The sequence below is a fragment of the Giraffa tippelskirchi genome, chromosome 6 (assembly GCF_054371585.1).
Source record: "Giraffa tippelskirchi isolate mGirTip1 chromosome 6, T2T-mGirTip1v1.2.pri, whole genome shotgun sequence".
Taxonomy (NCBI): domain Eukaryota; kingdom Metazoa; phylum Chordata; class Mammalia; order Artiodactyla; family Giraffidae; genus Giraffa; species Giraffa tippelskirchi.
This window is the reverse complement of record NC_137280.1, coordinates 5,548,940-5,573,249: the sequence shown is the minus strand read 5'-3', so window position 1 is coordinate 5,573,249 and position 24,310 is coordinate 5,548,940. Positions and strand designations below refer to the sequence as shown.

The window sequence follows — 24,310 nt, the reverse complement described above, 5'->3', positions numbered from 1 at the left end:
GTTGCACCCAAGTACTGCATTTTTGGATTCTTGTTGACCATGAGGGCTACTCCATTTCTTCTAAGGGATTCTTGCCCACAGTAGTAGATATCTTGGTCATCTGAATTAAATTTGCCCACCTCTGTCCATTTTAGTTCACTGCTTCCTAAGATGTCATTGTTCACTCTTGTCATCTCTTGCTTGACCATGTCCAATTACCTTGCTTCATGGACCTAACATTTCAGGTTCTTATGCAATGTTCTTTATAGCATTGGACTTTACTTTCACCACAAGGCACATCCACAACTGAACATCATTTCAACTTTGGCTCAGCTGTTTCATTTTTTCTGGAGCTATTAGTAATTTCCCTCCACTCTTCCTCCATAGCATATTGGACACCTTCCAATCTGGGGGCTCATCTTCTGGTGTCATATCTTTTTGCCTTTTCGTACTGTCCATGAGGCTCTCCAGGCAAGAACAATGAAGTGGTTTGCCATTCCTTCCTCCAGTTATTTGGTATCCAGAAATGTTCCCAGTCTCCCTTTATCCATATATACCTCAATTTATTTATTTCCTGATAAAAATTTCCCAGTGTGCACAAATTTCTTAACAAATCCCTAACCTCAATCCCTGACACATAAATCATCAAATGAACAAGTAAAAGAGCAAGCAAGTTTGTCATGGGAATCATAACTCTAGATGGGGTGAAGCAGGAGTTGGAATGTCCATACTTTAGTGCCAGGGAAATTTAGGATAACTTACTCCCTTCACTTTGTACTTGAGGAAGATGAGACAAGGGTGAATGAAGTGATTAAGTCAGGGTCCCCTAGATACTTCAGTTCAGACACTAGCAGGAAAAGAAAGAATGGTCTTTACACTAGACATTTAGACTCCTTTAAATGCATCTAAGTCACTCCAGAACAGCAGATGAATGGACCGAAAGGGAGATGAAAGGCAGCTGGGGGCGTGACAAGGAGGAGTCTGCACGGGGATTACACAGATGTAATCACAGATACAGCCTTCCCGTGTCCGTAAGTCTTAGGTTTGCATAACCTTTCACTTATTCTTTCGCAGCATTTAACAAATATTATTAAGCTCCTATTTGTCATACCTGTTTTTGAGGAGTTTTATCTTCTAATGAGACTAGACTCCTAACGTTCTCCTCCAGATTCAGTGTCTTCGGTGATAAATTCACAGAAACCTGGAGCTGGAACTAGGGTTGAGGCAGGTAAAAGGGCCACTCATAACGGATTGAACTGGGCACTTTTAAAAGTTGCATGTCCCAGTACACATCCACCACATTGGCTAAAATTTTTTAAAACTTCATATTCTTGGGGTAAACATATAAAGCAAATCTGGAAATCTCATGCACTGTTAGAGGGATAAAATCTGACAGTTTGTTTTACAACTAAATATAGCACCTACCTTAAAAACAAAAATTCCAACCCTAAATATTTGCCCAAGAGAACTGAAAATATCTGTCTATGAAAGAACGTATATAAGTATATTCATAGAAGGTCTATTCATGAGAACGAAAAACTTGAAACAGTCTAGGTGTTCATCCACAGGAAGATGGATAAACATACTATGCCGTAGTCGTGCAATGGATATTGCTTAGCAATAAAAATGAATAAACACACAAAAACCCAGCTAAATCTCAAAACATTATTCTGAGAGAAATATACAACAGTGTACACATGTGTGATTTCACTTGTGTGAAATTCTAAAGCAGGCAAAGCTCATCGGAAACAATAGCTGCCCCTGGGGGCAGGAGTCGACTGGGGAGAAGGAATGAGAGAACTCCAGAGTGATGCAAATGCTCTCGGTCTTGACGGGTTTCTGAGTTACACAGTGTACGGATGTCTCAGAGTTCACCAGTGTCAAAGGGTGTACTTCAGATTTGTGCTTTCAATGTATGTTCAAATTTTTAAAATAACTATACCAGTACGGAACTGTAGTAATACATAGATATACACATATATATATTCTGAAGTACTGTATTTAGGAGGAAGTGTCTGTCTGCAAATTACTTCGAAATGCACCCAAAAATAAGATGTATTGATGGATGGAAAGTGGAGAAACATGTGACAAAGAAGGTAAAGTAAAATGTTCATAATATTAATAGAATCTATGCTGTGAATACATGAGTGTTCACTGTGAAATTCTTTCAGTTTTTCTGCTTGTTTGAAATATTTCAAAACAAAATGTTGGGGGAAAAGTTTCATGTTGCGTTTGTTTCACAGAGGAGGAAGTTCTCTTTTCATACAAAATGGTTTTTTAGGGTTTTATGTCAAATTCTGCCTTAGTGCTTTAGCTTGAGGCTATGTAGCCTATAAGACAGCTCATGTATTAAATCAGCCAGACAGAATCTCCTTGAAAAGATCTATCTGCCCAGGGTGTAAATATTAGAAGTGGACACACTTGACTAATTAAGCTAATCCTGGAAGATCAATATGATGCCATCTAATTAAATTACAAATCTTACCTTTGGTTGTGCATGCCTGGATATAAGACATGACTGAGAAAAGAATTCCAAGGTAAATCACAAAGCATCAGGGCAGAAAACTTCCAATTAACATAGCAGACTTTTTCATCATGAAAAAATTGGTTCAAGGCTGACCCTTCAGATTCGGAAAATCAATGCCTTAGTTTTACATTTGTTATTTTCTAACATCTGTAAATAAGAAAATAAGAGAAAGCAATTCCTGTGTTTGTTCCTCTCAATACTAGAGGGACTTTGTAGGGCATAGTAACCCCAACAATTGGAGTTGGCCATGTAGGGAGAGAATCTGGTCCGTGTCCCACTCGTGGGTTGTACTGGAGTCAATAAATTTCCTTCATTCAGAGACCCACAGGTCCAGGACTTGTGATAACACTAAGTCAGGTAATAGGAAATTATAAACTGGAATTGAAAATTAAAATGAAATCCATAAAATTAATTCCATACTTCTTCAAGGTGGTTCTCTTTGACATCCAGTTCACTATAGTATTTGTAAGTCCAAGGAAGCTTGTTAGAAAAAATGTTGCAGAGTAGTGATACTTTTATTCTCTTGGCACAGTGGTTTCAGATCCTACCAAAGAGTTAATTATTTGTCTGTTCCTGTATCTATCAGATAAAACAAACAAACAAAAAGACTCATGTCCTTCAAAAGATATTGAATTTCAAAACAAGTGATTTCTCTCTAGATCTGTTTTTATTTGAATACTGACTTTAACTGTAGTTTGATTCTTTGTACACCTCAACTTCTTACTATTTGAAGATCTGAAAATTATAACCTATTCTCACACACACACAAAAGGTCATCCTTGTTCAAAGACAAATGCACGTTTACTTAAAGTGCAAACGTTTATGTGGCACACCCAGATAAGAAATGAAGGACTGACTAGGGTGGGAGTCTATAAAAGGGCTGCTTTTCTGTGTTTACTCTGGAAACTAAGATAGCCAGCTGGAACCCACTAAATCTGAATGCCTCTCTGCAACAATATATGAAAATGGCCTTTATATATAGGACATTTTTCTTCAAGGAGTCAGTGGAAATATCTGATCCAGACCATGTTATCAGAGCTATGTGGAATATACCAAATAGGCACCTAGTTATGTGGGCTTCCCAGGGGGCTCAGTGGTAAAAAATCCACCTGCCAGCAGGAGACATGGGTTCAATCCTTCAGTCAGGAAGATCCCCTGGAGAAGGAAATGGCAACCCTCTCTAATATTCCAGCTAGGGAAATCCCACAGACAGAGGAACCTGGCTGCCTACAGTCCACGGGGTTGCAGAGAATCGGACACAACTTAATGACTAAACAAAAACAAACAGTATCTAATTATGGACCAAAATTATAATATAAATACAATGGGTTATAATACTAATTTCTATTCCCACCTCACTCTAGCCTCCATGAAACCCTTAGCCACATAGAGCCAAGTGACTCTCACATGTCCTGTCCTCATCTTTTATCATATTCTTTTTTGTTGCCCTGGTCCCAGATTTTCTTCCCATCTGGGTTGTAATGATCTGTCTCTCCATTTGCAATTGTTAAAGTTTAATACAGAATCTTTATAAAGTATATTTCTGAGCATACTTGATTTTCTTCAATACTAAATTTCTAAATTAGCTATTACACTCCAGAATAATTTCCCTTTTAAGATAGAGCTCAGTTCTCTGTCTCTGTCATGGTTTATATATTCAATCATATAGTAAGATATGAGTAGAAAAGAGAGAGGAGGTATATACCTCCCTGCTCTATCTTCCATCAGTAAAAAACTGCCGGTTCTAAACTATAAAGGGCTTTCCCATCTCCATAAACCCCCTTGATATCTATGATATGCCTCACAAATCACTACGAGGTAGATTAAAGGTAGCCTCACATTCTTCACTGCTCCTCTCCTTGAGAGGTAGATTCAAATATCCCTCCCCTTGAATCCAGCTGGTCTTAGAGGCTTGCTTGGCAAATACATGTGGCAAGAGATTAAGACATTATAGGGCTTCTGAGTTACAAGAAGCCTTACAGCTACTGCCTGAGCTTCTACCACTCGGGGGGAAGCCAGCCATGCAAGACGTCCATCTGTGCTAAGACTTCCATGCTGTAAGGAAGCCCGAGCTATTCATTCATACTAAGAGGCTGAATGAAAATGCACAGCCAGCCCCAGCTGGTCCAACCATCTCAGCTCAGACTGTGAGAGGAGACAACCTAGGTGTTCCAAACAGACGTATCGAACCGAAGCACTCAGTCAACAGTTAGAACCAAGGCCTCAGAACTCTGGCCTCAATCACGTCCTCCCAGCTGTCTCTTGGCATTCAAGTTGTCTGAGGGTTCACTCATCAAGGAGTATAGATGAGCCGTCTCGGGGGTCTTCCACAAACGCCTGACCCACCGTATTACAAGCCTAGTAAAATAGTTGCTACTTCATACCACTAAACTTTAGGGTGATTTGTTTTGCAGGGAGAAATAAGTGGAATGACTAATAAACACCCTCTTTGACTTTGTTTAGTCATTTCACAATGTTTATCAAGAAGTTCACCTTAAAAAAGAAGTTAACATTAGTACACACAGTAGTTGCTAATGCTGCTTAAAGATAGAAAATCTTCATTAGGAGGAAATGTGTTAAAATCTAGTAGTACAGCAATATATTCCCAAGCATAATGGCGTTTTACTGCTGTAGTAAAAGGCAAAATGTATATCTTCTCTTTTCACAGGTATCTGAGGTGTTATTATTGGGCAGTTCGAACTTTGATTACCATCGGGGGCCTTCCAGAACCACAAACTTCATTTGAAATTGTTTTTCAACTGTTGAACTTCTTTTCTGGAGTTTTTGTGTTCTCCAGCTTAATTGGTCAGGTAAATTGAGATGTGAATCCCTAGATACATATGCTGTCATTTTTGAAAGCCTAACAATTTTTTATAAACTTTACATAGGAAAAATCAAAATCTATCTGGTGCTTTTTTAATTTTACTAGCTTTTGTCTCTTTTAATGAATTGAAGGGGGCTATGAATGGATCAACATTGCCTTTCCATTTTTAAACTATTAAATCTATCAGAAGACTTGTACACAATGAGTGTCTGTTAAACTCTCAGAGAGTCAGATTTCTAAGTTTTTCTGAAAACCTTTAGAAGTTCTCTTTTTTTTTACTTAAACTTCAAATATTGTCATGATATTCCTGGGTTAAAATCAACTTCAGAGGTCATTTAAACCAGAGGCTACCAAATGCCATCTAAATTAATTAAAAAATCATTGTTCAAAAATATTTATCATGGCATCTCCTTGTCCTTATTCTCAAGGAATCACAGTCTTGTAAGAAAGGAAATCAAATACTCAAATAACTTTATTGCACGGTAATTGGCATTTGCAAGGGTTAGAGCCCTACACCTTTGTGATTTCTAAAATCACAGGAAATAAAAAGCTCAACAGTATAGCATCTTTAGAATTATACTTCCTTGTAAGGCACTTAACATACTGTATGTCTGAAAGCAAAATGCCATCTTGAGATTTGTACACTGGGTAAACAGTTAGACAAAATCACAAAATGATTATTACCATCAGATACGTGATTGATTCCCACTCACTACACTAACAGTGTTATGAATATAACCCATGCTTTAACAAAATTTAGCAATGAAAATTATTTTTTATAACATTTAAAGAAATGGCAACCCACTCCAGTATTCTTGCCTGGGAAATCTCATGGACAGGGGAGCCGGCAGGCTATAGTCCATGGGGTCGCAAAGAATCAGACACGACTGAAGTGACTAAACAACAAAAAGCTAATCACAAATAGTCAAAACTCAAATCTTACTTCCATGAATGTCAAGGGGCTGCTGACCATGATAAGTTCCAGAGGGGAGTTTGAAAGCTCTGTATTAGATCAGAAAAAGGAAGCTTCCCAGGAAGTTTCATGGAGGAGAAAATGTCTTTGCAACATCTTAAAAAAACAGATAGGATTCAGTAGTTACAGAGAGATAGTTCAATCAATCAGAAACTATCTGTGAAAGATAACAATAATAAAGCACAATATTTGTTTGAGGAAATGGAAGAGTACCAGAACAGCTGGAGTGAAAAACACCTGTAAATAAGGTTAGAAATGTCGTAAGGACAAGACAGTCTAAGGGCTCTGAATGTTACAGATGTTGAACTTCATCTTAAGGGCAATGGGAAGTCAGCCAGGGAAGAATTTTGAACAAAACCATTTATGGAAAATCAATCAAAATATAAGTTGGAAGGGTTATACTGTTTTAAGGGCTTACCAGGTGGCTCTAGTTGTTAAAAAAAAAAAAAAAAAAATTCTGCCTGGCAATGTAGGAGAAAGAGACACAGGTTTGATCCCCGGGTCAGGAAGATCCTCTGGAGGAGGGCACGACAACCCACTCCAATATTCTTGCCTGGAGAATCCCATGGACAGGGGAGCCTGGCGGGCTAGAGTCAATAGGGTTGCAGACAGTCAGGAACAACTGAAGCCACTCAGCATGCATGCATGCATACTGTCTTAAAATATAGGTTTTATTATCATGTATAGATGCTGAGGGCAACAGATCAGGAGACTGTTGACACTGAAGAGAGAGTCTGTTACAGAAATAGATCCAGGAGTGGACGGTCCCTCCTTGCCTAGAGGGCTACTTAGGAGGGAACCAGGAAAGGAGCTGGTCAAGCAGGGAAGAGCATTTAGGGTCGGCAAGTTTGTATCGTTTCAACAGGCTCTGGAGTGTAGGGACTGTCTCAGTGGCCTGGTACTTGGCCCTGAGGTAACGGGGGCCGGTGGTGAGTAGCCTGGAATATGAGAACCCAAGGAAGAAGGCTGTTGAAGTAAGGGCACAGTCTTGGCTATTTTGCATATGAAAGGGACTCTCCAGTAGAGTTGTTTGCAACCTTTGTGTGCTCAGTCTTGTCCTGCTCTTTGCGACCCCGTGGACTGTAGCCCACCAGGCTCCTCTATCCATGGAATTTTCCAGGCACGAAATACTGGAGTGGATTGCCATTTCCAACTCCAGGGGATCTTCCCAACCCAGGGATGGAACCCACAGCTCTCGTGTCTTCTGCATTGGCAGGCAGATTCTTTACCACTGCACCATCTCGCTTAGCTAACTCTGGGAGGGATAGTCCAAGAACTCAAAGCATCAAAATACAAAAAATAAAAAAATATAGCGACTATATGCTACTTCAGCCTGAACGTAGTAATTGAGTAGACAAAGAGATTGTAAAGAAAACTTATTTAGAAAATACTTCAGTTTGGAAGATGAACACTATGCAATTAAAAACTATGAGCATAAATTATCATAATCTTAATGCTTGGGGAGACACATTAACAGTGATTGAAAACAGGAAGTTTGTTTATAGACAAATGCAATTAATTTGAACATAAACGCAACTAACTTGAATATAAATGGCAAAGATCATATTATTTTATAACTTCTAAAATCTATGTGAAGTAGCCAGATCTCCCTCAGTATTTTCTCAGTTTTGCAGTTGAGGCAACTCTAGTTAAGGAGATTAAAAAGCATCCCAAATTCATATGTGTAATTCAGAAGTCATAAGATAAGACCGTATAATATCAATAAAAATAGTAAAATCTGGCATATTTAGCAGTTACTATGTTCAAGGCAATTCTTACAAGATTAAAAAACTATGTCCAGCTCCAGTTAAAATTCCATTCAAAGTGGTCTTTGGACTAAGAGTAGAAGCATCACCTGGAAAATTCAGAATTAAGGTGTCACCCCAAAGCTACTGAGTCAGAATTTGCATTTTAATAGGATCTTCAGGAGATTCATATGCACATGAAAGTTTGAAGGAGCTGCTTTATACCCCACACTACACCTGCCTTTACATTGACTGTGAAGTCCCAACAGGATCAATGAGAAACATCAAGCCACTGAAAAATGTCTGAGTAGAGCCCAAAAGAAAGACTGAGGCAGGAGATAGAGATTTGTGCCTTGACTCTCACAGTGAATGAAAGATGCTGAGAAGGAGAACAGAAACAAAAGTCAGAAAGTCCTGAACAAAATCTCCACTGATTCAAAGTTCTCACTTATAACCATACCAAGAACTACACCCTAGATAATCACATCACATTTTAACTGCAATATTCTGTTCTCACATACAGCTCATAGAGACTGACATTTTCTTCCTCCAATCTGGAACACACATCATAGAATATATGTCTTCTTCACAGGCACCATCAAACTCCAGCCTTGCACATAAAGCATTCAGATTACTGTCACTACAAATCCTCTGCCCTCAACACCAATCAATAAGGCTTTTAATTGTCCTTGGGTCCCAATTTAAAACTATTAAATCTCCCAACCCAGCCTCTAATACCCCAATTCTCAAGGTCTTAGGCGAGTGGGTAATATCCATCGTCTGTCTAAAATGGCTTGGAAAAAGGAGGTCTAGGAATTGAGGTTGTTGATGAATAGCCCTCAAGGGGTAAGTCAGGAACTGAAAAAGGGTTATCCAGTTCGACTCTGATAGCTCCTCAGTAGATGCGCCCAACAAGTAGGAGAAACTGTTAACTCTAAAAATGGACACTGAGGAGGGCCTCACACCAAAAGAGCCATTTTTGATCTATACCTCAAAGAATGAGTGGTTTTTCCATAAGCAGAAAAGGCTCAGCTACTAGAATGAATGAGCAAAGTCTTAAGAGTGTGAAAGTGAAGCCCAGATTTTCCTCCCTATTATAAACCCACGGTCAAAGCAAATTTACAACCACTCGCTTTCCTCTATGTGAGAGGAAGAGTTGGGCTATATATCTTTTTTGTGCTGAGACCTTAAAGATCAGCTTTTAACCTCGAGTGGGTTTTTATGGCTGAGTTATAAACATCCAAGAACTAAAACCTGACAGTTCCTTAAGTATTGTCACATCTGTAGATGATCCTTCAGTAATTTCAGCACATTTCAACTTCTGCTGAATACTATGCCTTATGTATGATGAGATTTGATTTTATCTGTCTAAACAACGCAAAGGGAGTACAGAGGTTGCAGTTTCATGATGAATTGAGTCCATATAGCCAGCCACACTGCAAAATCTATGAAGGATGCTTTCAAAACGAGATTCACCGAAATGGACTAGCCATTCTGCCACGTAATTGCTTAACTTTCTTTGCACACTTCTTGCATAAGCACAAGCTATATATTTTTAAAATATCAACTAACATCTTTGCAGTAATATACAAGCTTGCAAAGAAGAGCGTGTGCAGTCACATGCATTATGAGACTTATTCCTCACAAAAGCCTCGCATGGTAGGTAAAACAGGTTCTATCGTCCTCACTGGGTCAGAAAGGATTTGATTTGTCCAATATCTTATCAGTAAATGGTTGAAAGTAGGACCCAATATCGGTGTGTTAAAGATCAGGTAGTCAGCATTCGAATGGACTGTGTCACGTGAGAACTCTTAATTCAACTGGGTTTATAGTAACTCTTCCACTTCCTCTGCTGGGTGTGAAGTGACCGTATTTGTGGTTTTAGATGCAAGATGTAATTGGGGCGGCTACAGCCAATCAGAACAACTTCCGCATCTGCATGGATCATACCATTGCCTATATGAATACTTACTCCATTCCTAAGATTGTGCAGAATCGGGTCCGGACTTGGTATGAATATACGTGGGCCTCTCAAAGAATGCTAGGTAAGCATTGCAAATTACTGATTAAGTCCTTGTAAACCATGTCCCGTAATGAAAATCCTGTAAGGCAGCAGCAGAGACTAATTGGATTTGAACAAAAGATTGGGAAACAACTAAATAATCTTTAAAGCACTCACTTAATACCATGGGATTTTTTTTCTCAAATCAGACATAACTTACTGATTATGCAAATCCTGGAAGGTTTGCTAAATTTTAGTCAGTGCCCAACAGATGCTAGACATTACACACATTACCTCATCTAATCTTCACCCACCCAAAAAAATGCGGAAAATTAAGTGTTACCAACCCTCTTTTAGGAGACAAGGAAGTGGAGGCTCCTAACTGAAAAAACATTGGCCGAGGGCACAGAGCCAGAAATGGCCTAAACTGAGCTCAGATGTGCATCTGTTCTCCAAACTCTTGCTCTCTCTGCAGTAACATCCTCTTCCCAGAGCTCAGCGCTCAGAGCAATGATCTTTCAGGCCACGCTCAGCTACAGGTCTCTTCCAGGAGACCCTTAATCATTCATGGTGTCTACTGTTAGTACCATAGCACTGGGGGTAAAAATAACGCTCACTAAAAGATATAAAGTAAGTTAAAGATAATGTGCTACTTAACAATAATCAAATTCAACTTTTAGCTTGCACCTCACCCTATAAAAATAAGAACTGGTGCTACTGAGAGATCAAAAAGGCTACTGCCTTCACAATGCAAATTACGATGTGATTCCTGAATCACAAAAGTTCCCAGAAAGCAGATAAGAACCACTGGCTGTTAATGGTTTTCTTCTCCTCTCTGCCCGTCTTAAGAGATGCCAACCACAGGTTTAGAACATCTTCCTGAATCTAAATAACAAAAAACAAACCTTTTCCTAAGCACCCACAGTTATTCCTGAAGGCGTCTCACCAGGGGGAGGAGCAGGGAGAAAAAGGGTAGCAGACCCCTTCCTTCTCTCCCTGTGGACCCGGCTCCAAACCCTTGGCTTAGGAAGGACCTGGAGATAAGCAGCCCTTGGAAACAAAGAGCTGTGTTTTTATAGGAAGAATTTTCGTATTTAGAATCAATATTTGAGTCAAAATTAGACAGCATGGATTGTTTTTTTTCTAAATGGATGTAAGAAAACATCAAAAGTAATCAACTCTCAGAAACCCATAGTATACCATAGGCTAAGAATGTGTAGTTTTGTTCATGGACCATTTTGTTCATGGACATTTGTTCATGGACCATTTTATCAGCCTAAAGGCCCATCAGAGGATGAGATGGTTGGATGGCATCATTGACTTAATGGACATGAGTTTGGGTAAACTCTGGGAGTTGGTGATGGACAGGGAGGCCTGGCGGGCTGTGGTCCATGGGGTCGCAAAGAGTCGGACACGACTGAGCAACTGGACTGAACTTAAAAGGCCCATCATTTAATTCACAGGTAGAGAAATCTTTAATGTATTCACATAATTCATTGAGTTAATAAGCAAGGAAATAATAATCATTTGAATTTGCTCACTTAATACGTTTCTTCTTTAGATTCCACTCCCAGCTCAGCCACTCACCACTTACGCACAAACAAGTCACTGAACACTTTTTTGCCCTGAGTTTCACTTGCCTTTCTTTTCTTCTTTCCAGAAAGCAGGAATGAACATACTTAGGGTTGTCCCAAGCATCCAATAAGATCATGACAGAACTCTGTAAGCCACGTGGCACTCATTATACCCATTTTTCTTTGCCATCCCTAGGATGTTAGGGCTGTGGAATCAGAAGATGGGAACTACATCCTTTTCCCACCCCAGTTTGTTCACTAGCCTTGGCCCCATCCTCTCTAAACTTTATATCCAAAGTTTCAGCAGCACAAAGTTCTGGAATTATTCAGAACTGTCGTTTCACCAATAGTGAAAATATGTTTCTTTTCCGATATGATGGGTATGTATGTCCAATAAAAGTAATGAAAATATAGACAGTGATGCAGCTGTTTATTTACAAAAAAGAGTTAGCATTTTGTTTCTGTTATTGTTTTAATGTTTCCTGAACGTTGGTATTGTTTATTAATGACTCTTCTTTGTGGGTTGATGTGCTTATCTCTATGAAGATGAGTCCGATCTACTTGAGACGCTGCCGACCACCATGCAGCTCGCCCTCACTGTTGACGTCAACTTCAGCATCATCAGCAAAGTCGACTTGTTCAAGGCAAGTGCTTCTCCAGTTCGTAGGAAGGCACCAGCCACACCAGTTTCCCGATAAATATCAAAGCTCTTCCTGAATACAGCATTTATGATTTTCTGCCCTATTTTTAATAAAATCAAAGTAATCTGGAGACCTTATGTGAAATTAGAGTCAAATAAACTATGGTCTCTCTTCAGCAGATGACTTATTCTTTAGCAGCCTCTCTCTCCTAATTGGTGTCAAAGAAGAAGAGCTCTTCAGGCTCTTCTGGCATTAATTTAAATATAATTAAATTCTACAGCTCTATGTCTTTGCTACTAAGCAAGTCATTTCCCATTTACGAATATGCCTTCTCAATGCATGACAATCAGGCCCCAGATTAGCTCTGGATTGGCCTGACAATCAGAGAATCAGTGCCTAATTATGTCTCTAATACAAATGATTTGGATTCAGACGTTTTACATGGCCAAATTCAAATTTAAAGGTTTGTGTTTTTTTAAAGAAAAAATGTATAGCAAAGAAATTTTAATGTTTTGAATGTTTCTAATTTTCCTCTTCTTAATTGAATTATATTACATGTAAGTGTCTTTCACGTAACACTTATTCTGTGTGGGGCACTCACTGATTCATCTACTTAATTAACTCATTCAACAAACATTTATTCAGTTCTTACTATGTTCCCGGCACCATTTTAGCTACTAGGAATTCAACAGTTAAAAACAAATACTTGCACACTGGAGCTTAAATTTCAAAAGAGAGGAATGAAAAATCAATATATAACATATGTGGAGGTGATAATGCTAGGAACAGAATTAAACAGGTTAAGGAGAGTGAGGGTGGTATCGGCCATGAAAGATTTGCTCTAGGCAAGTGCAACTGAGTATTTGGGCAGAGGACTGCAGGAAGCAAGGGAGTGAGCGTGCAGGTACTGGGAGCAGGAGAGGAGGGATGGACAGAGAGGGTGCACTGCAGGAGGATGGACGAGATGAAGCTCTGGTCTGCGAGGCCAAAGGCCCAGTGGTGTGAAGCAAGAGTAGTCAGAGAGGAAAAACAGGAATGATAGGGCAAATTAATGGAGGGCTTTGGAGGCTGTGGCGTAAACTTTGCATTGTCCTCTGAGATGCAGAAACCACTGAAGATCTTGAGCAGAAGGTGACCTTCTTGAGATCTTTTTGAAAGCGATTTTTTCCTGCTATGTCGAGAATAACCGTAGAAGCAAATGTGGACGTCAGGGAAGCCACGGAGGGATCACCATCTACAGAATCTACAGGGATAATGGTGCTCAGACCCAGAGTAGCTGGAGCAGAGTTTGTGTGTGTGTGTGTGAGTGTGATCAGTCGCTCAGTTGTCCAGCTCTTTGTGACCCCGTGCAGCAGAGTTAAGAAGTGGCCCAATATTGGATGCATTCAAAGAAAGAGCCTATAGTTTTTGCTATTTGATTGTGTGAAGAGAGAAAAATAAATCAAGGATGATTCAGGATTTAAGCTGAGGAACAGTAAGAACAAAGATGCCATTTGCAAAATAGGAAATTTTAGAGTAAGCTTAGAGTGAGAAGGATAGAAATAGATTGTTTGGAGATGTGTTAGTGTGAGGTGAGAACCAGACTTCAGATGAAATGTCATGTAAGCAGTTTGATAAATAAATCTGAGTTCAGAGGAGAGATCCAAGCTGGAGCCATAAATTTGGGCAAATCAATATACTGATGGATTTTAAGCTAAGGACTAGATATGATCCCCTATTATGTAATCCACACAGAAAGATATGACTTGAAAATAGGTAAAAGAAACTTTTGCATAAAAGATGAAGAAGCAGACACTGTATGGTGAAATGTTTAGGCAGACTCACTCTCGATATTAGCTTGACCCAACACTGCAGGAAACTAGAGATAGGTCAGTATCCTAGACCCTTTTCTTGGGTGATATGTCCTGTTCTAAATTTCCATAAGGATTTGAATGAAGATATAAACCATGTGATTTTCAAATTGGCAGATGAAACAAAGCAAGAGGAATAGTTATAAATGTGTTAGATGACAAAACTTAAAGTTAACTGAATACTTTGAAACAATGAGCAAAACCAAGATTAACTTCCATAGGCATAAAAGAAAAATCCTGAATTTAGTCCTAAAATTATAAAAGAGCAATAGTTTTATAACAATTGTTTTAATTCCTGGGAGTTTTAGTTGACCTCAAGCTACATGTGAGTCAATAGAGTTATATACAATATCGCCCTAAATTTTAACCTAATATTAGTTTTCTTGATTATTGCAACTACATTTGTATTAATATATATTGTAAATAACCAGTTTTGGGTAAGAAGATATTGACTATGAGGAAACATGAGGGAATTTTATGGAGAGATAGAAATTTTTTTGTCTTACTAGGGAAGTTCCACAATGTATGCAATTTGTCAAAACTGATCTGTCCATTAATATTTATATGCTTCACAGCATATAAATTATTCTTCAGTTAAAAAAAGAATGGCTTCAAAAGAAAATGTATAGATGCTGAGTATATTTAGTTATTGGGAAAATTAATTCAAGAGCAGCAGTAGTTACATAGAGTAATGTCTGTTAAATGAACAAGGAATAACATTAACTTTCCCTATTTCGTCAAAATAACGCTCAACTGTAAACCCCATTTCTGAGCTGCAGATACATCTACTGGAATAAAACATTCTTGGAGAAAAAGGCTTGGTCCTAATGGTCTTGATACCCACAGAAGGGGTCTCAGGAGGAAAGAGAGAGGAAGGGAGGGAGGGTGCCCTGGGGTCAATTCCTGGAGATTTTAGAATGTAGTTTCCTAATTGGAAAGTGGTTTCCAATTTCTAGTGCAAGCGCCACAGTGGAAGCTCTGGTGAAGTAGAAGCATCATGGATACGTTCAGTTTTCTGATTTTCTATCAGGGAGACTAGGAAAGGGATTTCTACCTTGGTTAACAGGTGCCTCTAAATAAATCATTTTCAAGCTGCTGCTTGCAATTCATTCGGGGATCGTGAATTCAATTAAATGGGTCATAACCAGCTTATAAAATAGACAAGAAAATATCAGAGTGCTACACACGTAAATAAGGGTGAGCATGATACTACAAAACTTTTGTTTCTGTTATTTATTTTTTGAATATACGTATACATATCTATGGGCTTTCCAGATGGCGCTAGTGGTAAAGAATCTGCCTGCCAAAGCAGGAGACACGCGTTCAATCCCTGGGTCAGGAAGATCCCATGGAGGAGGGCATGGCACCCCAGTCCGTATTCCTGCCTGGAGAATCCCATGGACAGAGGAGCCTGGAGGGCTACAGTCCATGGGGTTGCAAAGAGAGTTGGACATAAATAAGAGACTTTCACTTTAATGACTAGCTTAATTGAGAATAAGTGAGAACAACCAGTTATGTTTTAAAGAAAACAAAAGCTTTAACTGATACAACAATGACTTTTAGGGAATTATCTCTGACTTGGGAAGTTATCAGTTTCCAGCGTCAAAGTTATTTTTCTTTTGTTTTTGCATATACTTTTGGAAATCCATAAAATCAACAATATCTGATTGAGAAAAAAAGGTTAGATCTTCACATGTTGCTACTATTGTACATAAACCTAGATTCATTCTTCCCTGACATTTCCATTAAAGATGCAGTTTCTTCCAGAAAGAACCCATTTCCATTTATATTTCTGTTAAATGAAAAAAGTTATTTTTTCCCCAAAGCTGATGAAGTAGAAAATAAGCAGGTATGGAAAATTCCTAAATTTATTTCTTTTCTAAATCTCACTAAGACCATCTTTGTAGTTGACACAAATTTGTTATTTTCTTAGGGAGGAAATAGACTGACTAGGGAATCCTACTGGAGAAGGCAATGGCACCCCACTCCAGTACTCTTGACTGGAAAACCCCATGGACGGGTGAGCCTGGTTGGCTGCAGTCCATGGGGTCGCTAAGGCTCTGACACGACTGAGCGACTTCACTTTCACTTTTCCCTTTCATGCACTGGAGAAGAAAATGGCAACCCACCTCAGTAGTCTTGCCTGGAGAATCCCGGGGACGGCAGAGCCTGGTGGGCTGCCATCTATGGGGTCGCACAGAGTCAGACACGACTGAAGCGACTTAGCAGCAGCAGCAGGGAATCCTACACCCTTAGCTCGTAAATTATACCCAACTGACTGGCGTTGCTTCTCATTCAGTCAGAGTTCACTGAGTCACCTCTGCCTTCGAGGGTCTGAGGCACAAAGGAGAAAACCTTCGGGGCTTGTGTGTCCAGAGGATCCACAGGCGGATCCAAGGGCGGCTTCGGAGTGAAAAGGGGGCGGGTCCCAGGCAGGAGCCTCGGTATCAGTCGTTAGGACCAGAGCATGCGGCGACAACTACAATCTAGAAAGGTCAGCTGAAGCCAGGCCGAGGCATGCGGGCCGATCCTGCAGGCCCAGGAAGCTGCAACGGAGGAAGCCGGCAGCACGGACTTCAGTTTTACAAAGGCAAGAAGTGGGGATACTTGGAATAGAACAGAACATCCAGGGAGAGCAAAAAAATAAAAGTGACTGTCAACTGTTAACAGCCTCCATATCTTGAATTCTCCCTGAAAATGGATCTTCCATATCTTCAAAAGGCCAGCAGGCAGGAGCAGAGAAAGAGACAGCGCGCGCGTGTACACACACACACACACACACACACACACACACACATACGCACACGTACACACACGTACACACACACAAAGAGAAGCTGACACCAGGACTGGGGGCTGGCGGGCAAGCTTCGTCTTTCCAATCTTCAGGATTAGGGTAAATTAAAAGTACGTGAAAATCATTTAATTCACAAATACCTAGTTTAAGATGCCCTAAAGAATACTTTATGCAAAGTTGGACATGACTGAGCAACTGAACTGAAAGAATACTTTAAGTCTGTGTCTTGAATCTTCAGTCAAAAATTTCACAAGGACTTTTCTCCACTTTGTAAATGTGTGAAGGGATGCAGATGTAGTAGTTTCTTTGCAATGTAGCACCAGAAAACAATTCTATGCTAAATAAACTAGTTTCAGCTTTTCCACAGATATGTGTCTGTTGCTTTAATTGCGCATCGTATTCAATTTTGAAAAGGACAGTTCAGTTCAGTTCAGTTCAGTCACTCAGTCGTGTCCGACTCTTTGCGACCCCGTGGACTGCAGCACGCCACGCCACCCTGTCCCTCACCAACTCCCAGAGTTTACTCAAACTCATGTCCATTGAGTTGGTGATGCCATCCAACCATCTCATCCTCTGTCATCCCCTTCTCCTCCTGTCCTCAGTCTTTCCCAGCATCATGGTCTTTTCCAATGAGTCAGTTCTTCGCATCAGGTGGCTAAAGTATTGGAGTTTCAGCTTCAACATCAGTCCTTCCAATGAACACCCAGGACTGATCTCCTTTAGGATGTACTGGTTGGATCTCCTTGCAGTCCAAGGGACTCTCAAGAGTCTTCTCCAACACCACAGTTCAAAAGCATCAATTCTTCGACACTCAGCTTTCTTCACAGTCCAACTCTCACATCCATACATGACTACTGGAAAAATCACAGCTTTGACTAGAAAGATGTTTCTTGGCAAAGTAATGTCTCTGCTTTTTAATATGCTGTCTAGATTGGTCATAGCTTTTCTTCCAAGGAGCAAGTGTCTTTTAATTTCATGGCTGCAGTCAAAATCTGCAGTGATTTTGGAGCCCAAAAATATAAAGTCTCTCACTGTTCCCACTGTTTCCCCATCTATTTGCCATGAAGTGATGGGACCAGATGCCATGATCTTAGTTTTCTGAATGTTGAGCATTAAGCCGGTGTTCTCACTCTCCTCTTTCACTTTCATCAAGAGGCTCTTTAGTTCTTCTTCACTTTCTGCCATAAGGGTGGTGTCATCTGCATATCTGAGGCTATTGATATTTCTCCCGGCAATCTTGTGCAATCTTGTGCTTCATCCAGCCCGGCATTTCCCATGATGTACTCTGCATATAAGTTAAATAAGCAGGGTGACAATATACAGCCTTGACATAATCCTTTCCTGATTTGGAACCAGTCTGTTGTTCCATGTCCAGCTCTGTTGTTTCTTGACCTGCATACAGATTTCTGAAGAGGCAGGTCAGGTGGTCTGATATTCACATCTCTTGAAGAATTTTCCATAGTTTGTTGTGATCCACACAGTCAAAGACTTTGGCATAGTCAATAAAGCAGAAGTAGATGTTTTTCTGGAACTCTCTTGCTTTTTCGATGATCCAATGGATGTTGGCAATTTGATCTCTGGTTCCTCCGCCTTTTCTAAATCCAGCTTGAACATCTGGAATTTCACAGTTCACGTATTGTTGAAGCCTGGTTTGCAGAATTTTGAGCATTACTTTGCTAGCGTGTGAGATGAGTGCAATTGTGCAGTAGTTTGAACATTCTTTGGCATTGCCTTTCTTTGGGATTGAAATGAAAACTGACCTTTTCCATTCCAAAGGACAATGTGCTTATATTTCTTTCCTTTTAACCTTGTGAAATTTGTTTATTAGGGAAACAGTGAGTCCTAATGCTTTAATGAAAGTAATGTAAGTCGTGCTGGAGTATCACAAATTATAATACAGACAATGTTACCTGAAGGTGGTCCATACCACCCCTGATCTTTCATTCCCAGTGCTGTCACCACATACCTTGCTGTACCCAATTGTCTTACGGCCCTGGATTAGGATACTCCAGAGAATCAGCCTGCCAGTGGTGGAGATGCAGGAGATTCAGGTTCTGCCCCTAGCATGGGAAGATCCCCTGGAGAAGGAAATGACAGCCCACTGCAGTCTTCTTACCTGGAGAATCCCATGGACAGAGGAGACGGGTGGGCTGTAGTCCAGGGGGTCTCAGAGTTGGACACGACTGGAGAGGGGTATTTATTTTTTAAAAAGGGCTCATGTAATCATGAGGGCTGACAGATCTAAAACCTTGAGGACATGTCAGCTTGTTGGAAACCCTGGGAAGTGTTACTGTTGCAGCTCAAATCCAGAGGCCGTCTGGCGGCAGATGTCCCTGTTCCTCAGGGACCTTCAGACGTTTCTCTCTGAAGGCCGTCAGTTTATTGGACAAGGCCAACCCAGGAGTGCACCTTGCCTTGTGTGCACACATGCTACGTCGCTCAGTCACGTCCAGCTCTTTGCAACCCTAAGGACTGTAGGCCCCAGGCTCCTCTGCTCATGGGATTCTCCAGGCAAGAATACTTGAATGGGTTGCCATGTCCTCCTCCAGGGGATCTTCCCAACCCAGGGATCAAACTCTTGTCTCTTATATCTCCTGCATTGTCAGATGGGTTCTTTACCACTAGCACCACCTGGGAAGCCTGTACCCCACTTTACCGAAAGGCTGTTCATGTAAATGTTCATCTTAAAAATACCTCCATAATGACATTAATTCTTGTATTTGACCAAACATCTGAGTACCACGGCCTATCCAAATTAATACACAAAATTAACCACCCAAAGTCCCAAGCATTGTCAAGCTGTATGGACTATAATTAAGACAAAGAACCCAAGATGTTGCTAACCCAAATTTTAAAATTGACACACACGTCTTCTCAAAAATCATAGCTACTCTTTATTGAGTTCTGATTGCACTGTATTATCTTCTTTGTTACCTTCTCAGTTAATTCTCACAGCAAGTCTCTGAGAAAAGTTTTATGACTCCTCATTTTGCAGAAAGCAGAAACTATTTACCTGACTGAGGCCAAAGAGCAGGAAGCAAACTTTTACTGCACAGGCTACAATCTTAGCAGCTCAGTGATGAGACCTTTCAGCTCCCCACCAGCCCTGTCTAGATAAGTGGTAAGATGCTGAGAAGTTTCCCCAGAGTCAAAAAACAACAAAGTAGCATCCTTCGGTGAATTTCACAGACTCAGACTTGGCACATCGGTTAGTTTCACACCAGACACCTAAATTTACACAAGCTTTGCTACTCTCCTACTAAGAAAAGACCTTGTAGCTCATGCAGTTTTTCTCCCTCTTATTCAAAGCAGGTAGAAAGAACTACAGTCACAGAATTTCACTAAAACTTTGCTTCAATCAATTGTGGTGAATTAGTAAGATTTGCTCCTTCTACATGGGGTGATCAGAGTTTCCAAAGAGCTTCGAGATGAATAGTCATTTTTTGAATTTCTTTTCCACAAAAATGGGTCTCTTTCCAGCCCAAGCTCAAGTATTAAGCTAATAAGAAGTGATTCATCCCTATGAGGCTGGATAATTTTCTTTCCTATCTGATGATTTATTACTTTTGCATTGATTTTTAAATATGTTTTATCAAATTAAATGCTAAGGAAATCACATTTTGCTTCTACCACAAAATTCCCAGACATGGGAGAAAATTTAGCAAAAGTTCTGTTGCGCCACCTAGTGTGTAGAATCAAGATTGCATTCTTTAGAAACTGAAAAAGAGCCCCCTGCTTATCGGTAGGGCTTCCCGGATCGGCTTCCCGGGAGACCTGGGTTCGATCCCTGGGTTGGTAAGATCCCCTGGCGAACAGAAAGGCTACCCACTCTAGTATTCTGGCCTGGAGAATTCCCTGGACTGTATAGCCCATGGGGTCACTTTCCCAGGTGGCGCAGAGGTAAAGAATCCATCTGCCAATGCAAGTGACACAGAGACATGAGTTCCATCCCTGGGCTGGGAAGACCCCTGGAGGAGGAAATGGCAACCCACTCGAGTTCTTGCCTGGAAAGTTCCATGGACGTCCAGGGGTTTGCAAAGAGCTGGACACGACTGAACACACAGGGTCCCAGCTCCAAGGCAGGAAAGGAAGGACACTGAACTGGAGTACCACCGGCCTGTCCAAGAGAGCACGACGCATCTCCCTGTCGGCTGCTCCGGTAAGAACGCGGACCCCTCCCAAACAGCACCCCTCGGGGGCGGCTGTGACTTGTCCTGTGGCAAGTAGAGCCTGGAAAGGCCGTGATGTCAGAGACAGGAAACGCGCGGAGCTTTGTCTGTGAGTGGCAGACTGAGCCAGGATGTAATGGGAAAGGCACTGTTACTACTATCACTGAGGAATAAAACTGATTCCGCCACGGAGGAGTTTTCACACAGGTAAAACCAGTGTGCGGCCATGCTTGATCCTAGGAAGATGGATGAGATTCATCCTCGGGGTTGCATCCAGCTTGTGACTTCTCACTTTGACTGTGATACTGAGGCTTCTAGAAAAAGAGAATTATTGAGCGTTCTCAAGGAAAGCCTGGTGGAAGTGACTCTCCTTGTGTTTGCAAATATGAAATGTAGGGTTCGGTCTCATATCACTTAGAACTCAATAAGTTATGTCATCATAGTACCTTGCAAATTATTTATGACATTTGACTTTGCTGCTCCCAAAGCTACCAATTAATCACATGACTGGCATAGTCGATAGTGTGGGCGACTGGGTTCACAATTCTTGCCTAGACTATCACCCATCACTTGCTTAGTGGGAGTGCAGTTTAAGATGGGACAAAGCGTGGCCTCTTACAACAAACAGGGCTGAGCTGAGAAAAGCCTGAAGACTGTGGTTTATACTTGAAGGTAACTGAAAGTCACAGCGAGTTATATATTACTGATAATATCTTGAGTTCTTTTTCAAATAACTTAGGGAGAATGAGCTTAGAAATGAAGAAATCCTTCAAGACTGAGAAGGTTAGTGTCCAGAGATAAATTTTATTGACTTGACAATTGTGTTCAGAGTTTGCCGGTATTAAAAGGACTTCCTGGGTATGGGAACCATCATCTAACAAATAGCTCATGTGTTGAATAAAAATAGAATTTCTCCCAACTTCATTCAAATCTCCAGAAGCCTTATTCAAATATGAATCCAATTTCATACAGCACTGAACTTCCTGTTGTTGAAAAGAGAATGCTTTCTAACAACTCCATGACGGATGTCAGGCCTTATTTATCGAGAACCTGGCATGCCCCAGCCCTGGCAAGACTCCGGGGAGATGGAAGCCACAGTCTTGCCCTGTTGCTCAGAGTGCAGATTAAACAGCGCCCGCCCCCACACACGCCCTGGTTAGTCTTCCTCCGACACATCGTCCACGTGTGAGCTCAGCTGAAGCGTCAATAGACGTCCTGAGCCTCTGTTCCCTGATCTAAATTCCAAGAGTGTTAACAGTGTATTAATGAATGTCAGGCCTCACAAGGAGGTTGAGAGAATTAAACAGATAAAAATAAGAAAATAAAATGTAATACAAATGTACGATGAATACAAACAAAAGTGAATATTGACACTCTCACAGGTAAGCTCACTTTATAGAAAAAGGAGCATTTATGAAGCAATGGCTCTGTGCTTTCTGAGAATCAGAAATTTTCCTATTTACTTCTATAAAGGAAATGGAGCTGCATTATAGAGAAAAAAATGCCAACCCTGGGATGTGATTCTTTTTAATCATATGATAATGGAACAAACTGTATCTCAAGAAAATAATCATTTGGCGGGGGAGGGGGCGGAGATAATTATTCTCAAATACATCATAAAATATAACGGCTCCATAATGCAAACGTTACTTCATTAAGCCAAAATAGAGAAAGGAAGGACCTAGTCCTAAATCACAGTTGCCCCAAGGCCACTGGCACCTGTCCACAAAACAATCATTAGGGTACAGAATCAATTGATGAAGTTTAAGTTGCAGATTTTTTGTAACGCACAATTGCTATGGCCTATTTATATGAACTAATAATGTTTTATGCAAGTATGTTGATAGAAATACATGTTTGTAATGCTTCGTAAGTTTTTCTCTGAGGAAATCCAAGACATAAACTAACAGCTTTCCTTATGAGTATTTGGGCATTTCTACTGAGGAAAGCACTAATTGTTTGCTAAGTTATTTTAAGGCTTATCTCCTAGTTTGGTCCAATACTTTCCATTAACTAGGTTTCTTTATAGTGCTTTCTGCCAGTGAGTTAACCTGAAAAGCAGAAGAGAAAAGATGAAATGCGGTCCTTCTCGAAGAGGATTTTGTTTCTACAAGCAATCCTAGGATGTATGTTTTACTTTATTTTTACTATTATTAATAAAAGTTAAAGCTGAGGTCTCATCAGTTCTTCTCCCCAGTTCCATTCTCCTTTCTCTCTCCCCAGAGGTGGCCACTAAGATAATTTTAAGAATAGCCTTCCAATCCTCATTTTTATTTTACTTTTTATCTATGAACATCAGTAACAGGCAGTATTATTTTGTTCAGCTTTTTTCATAGCTGGAGTCATATCGAACATATTCTATAGCTTGATTTTGTGCAGACCATATTATTTGTTGAATTCAATCATATCTAGAGAGAGAGAGAACAGATGTATTGATTTTAACCACTTTATGCTGTTGCAACCTACAAATCTTCAGTATTTTTATCTGCCCACAGATTGCCCTTTTGTTGTTTCCAGTCTTTTCAGGACTGAAAATAATACTGGCGCATATATCTTTACATTTATGGAATTGTTGCCATAGGAAAATAACAAGTAATAGTTCCTATTAAAACAACATAATACAGTTGGGAACTTTCATCAAAGTTCATTCCAGCAGAAATTTTTTAAGGAATAAAAACTTTATTTTGGCCTCAGTTCAGTTCAATTCAGTCGCTCAGTCATGTCTGACTCTTTGCAACCCCATGAACCACAGCACGCCAGGCTTCCCTGTCCATCACCAACTGCCAGAGTTTACTCAAACTCATGTCCATGGAGTCGGCGATGCCATCCAACCATCTCATCCTCTGTCGTCCCCTTCTCCTCACGCCCTCAATCTTCCCCAGCATCAGGGTCTTTTCCAATGAGTCAGTTCTTCACATCAGGTGGCCAAAGTATTGAAGTTTCAGCTTCAGCATCAGCCCTTCCAATGAACTTTCAGGACTGATTTCCTTTAGGATGGACTGGTTGGATCTCTTTGCAGTCCAAGAGACTGAAAGACACACATTATGCTGTATTTTGTCCTATACATTTTAGTTATAAAAGTCAAGGCCAAAAAAATCAGATTTCAAATTAGGCACATTAAAATAAATGTAAGCAGATTTTTTAAGAGATCTTCTCTTTCTGATCATTTGCTATTCTCCATGCGTGGTAAGTTGCTTCAGTCATGTACGACTCTGTGACCCCATAGACT

The 24,310-nt window shown here is 40.4% G+C and overlaps 1 protein-coding gene across 1 annotated transcript in view; it reads left to right on the top strand.

The window, feature by feature from the left end:
• CNGB3 (cyclic nucleotide gated channel subunit beta 3) overlaps positions 1 to 24,310 on the top strand; it is a 157,643-nt gene that overhangs the window by 101,009 nt on the left and 32,324 nt on the right. Inside the window, exons 11-13 of the mRNA XM_081496818.1 lie at positions 5,175 to 5,316; positions 9,934 to 10,093; positions 12,171 to 12,268. Of these exons, the coding sequence (XP_081352944.1) occupies positions 5,175 to 5,316; positions 9,934 to 10,093; positions 12,171 to 12,268 (400 nt within the window). The remainder of the gene's footprint in view (positions 1 to 5,174; positions 5,317 to 9,933; positions 10,094 to 12,170; positions 12,269 to 24,310) is intronic.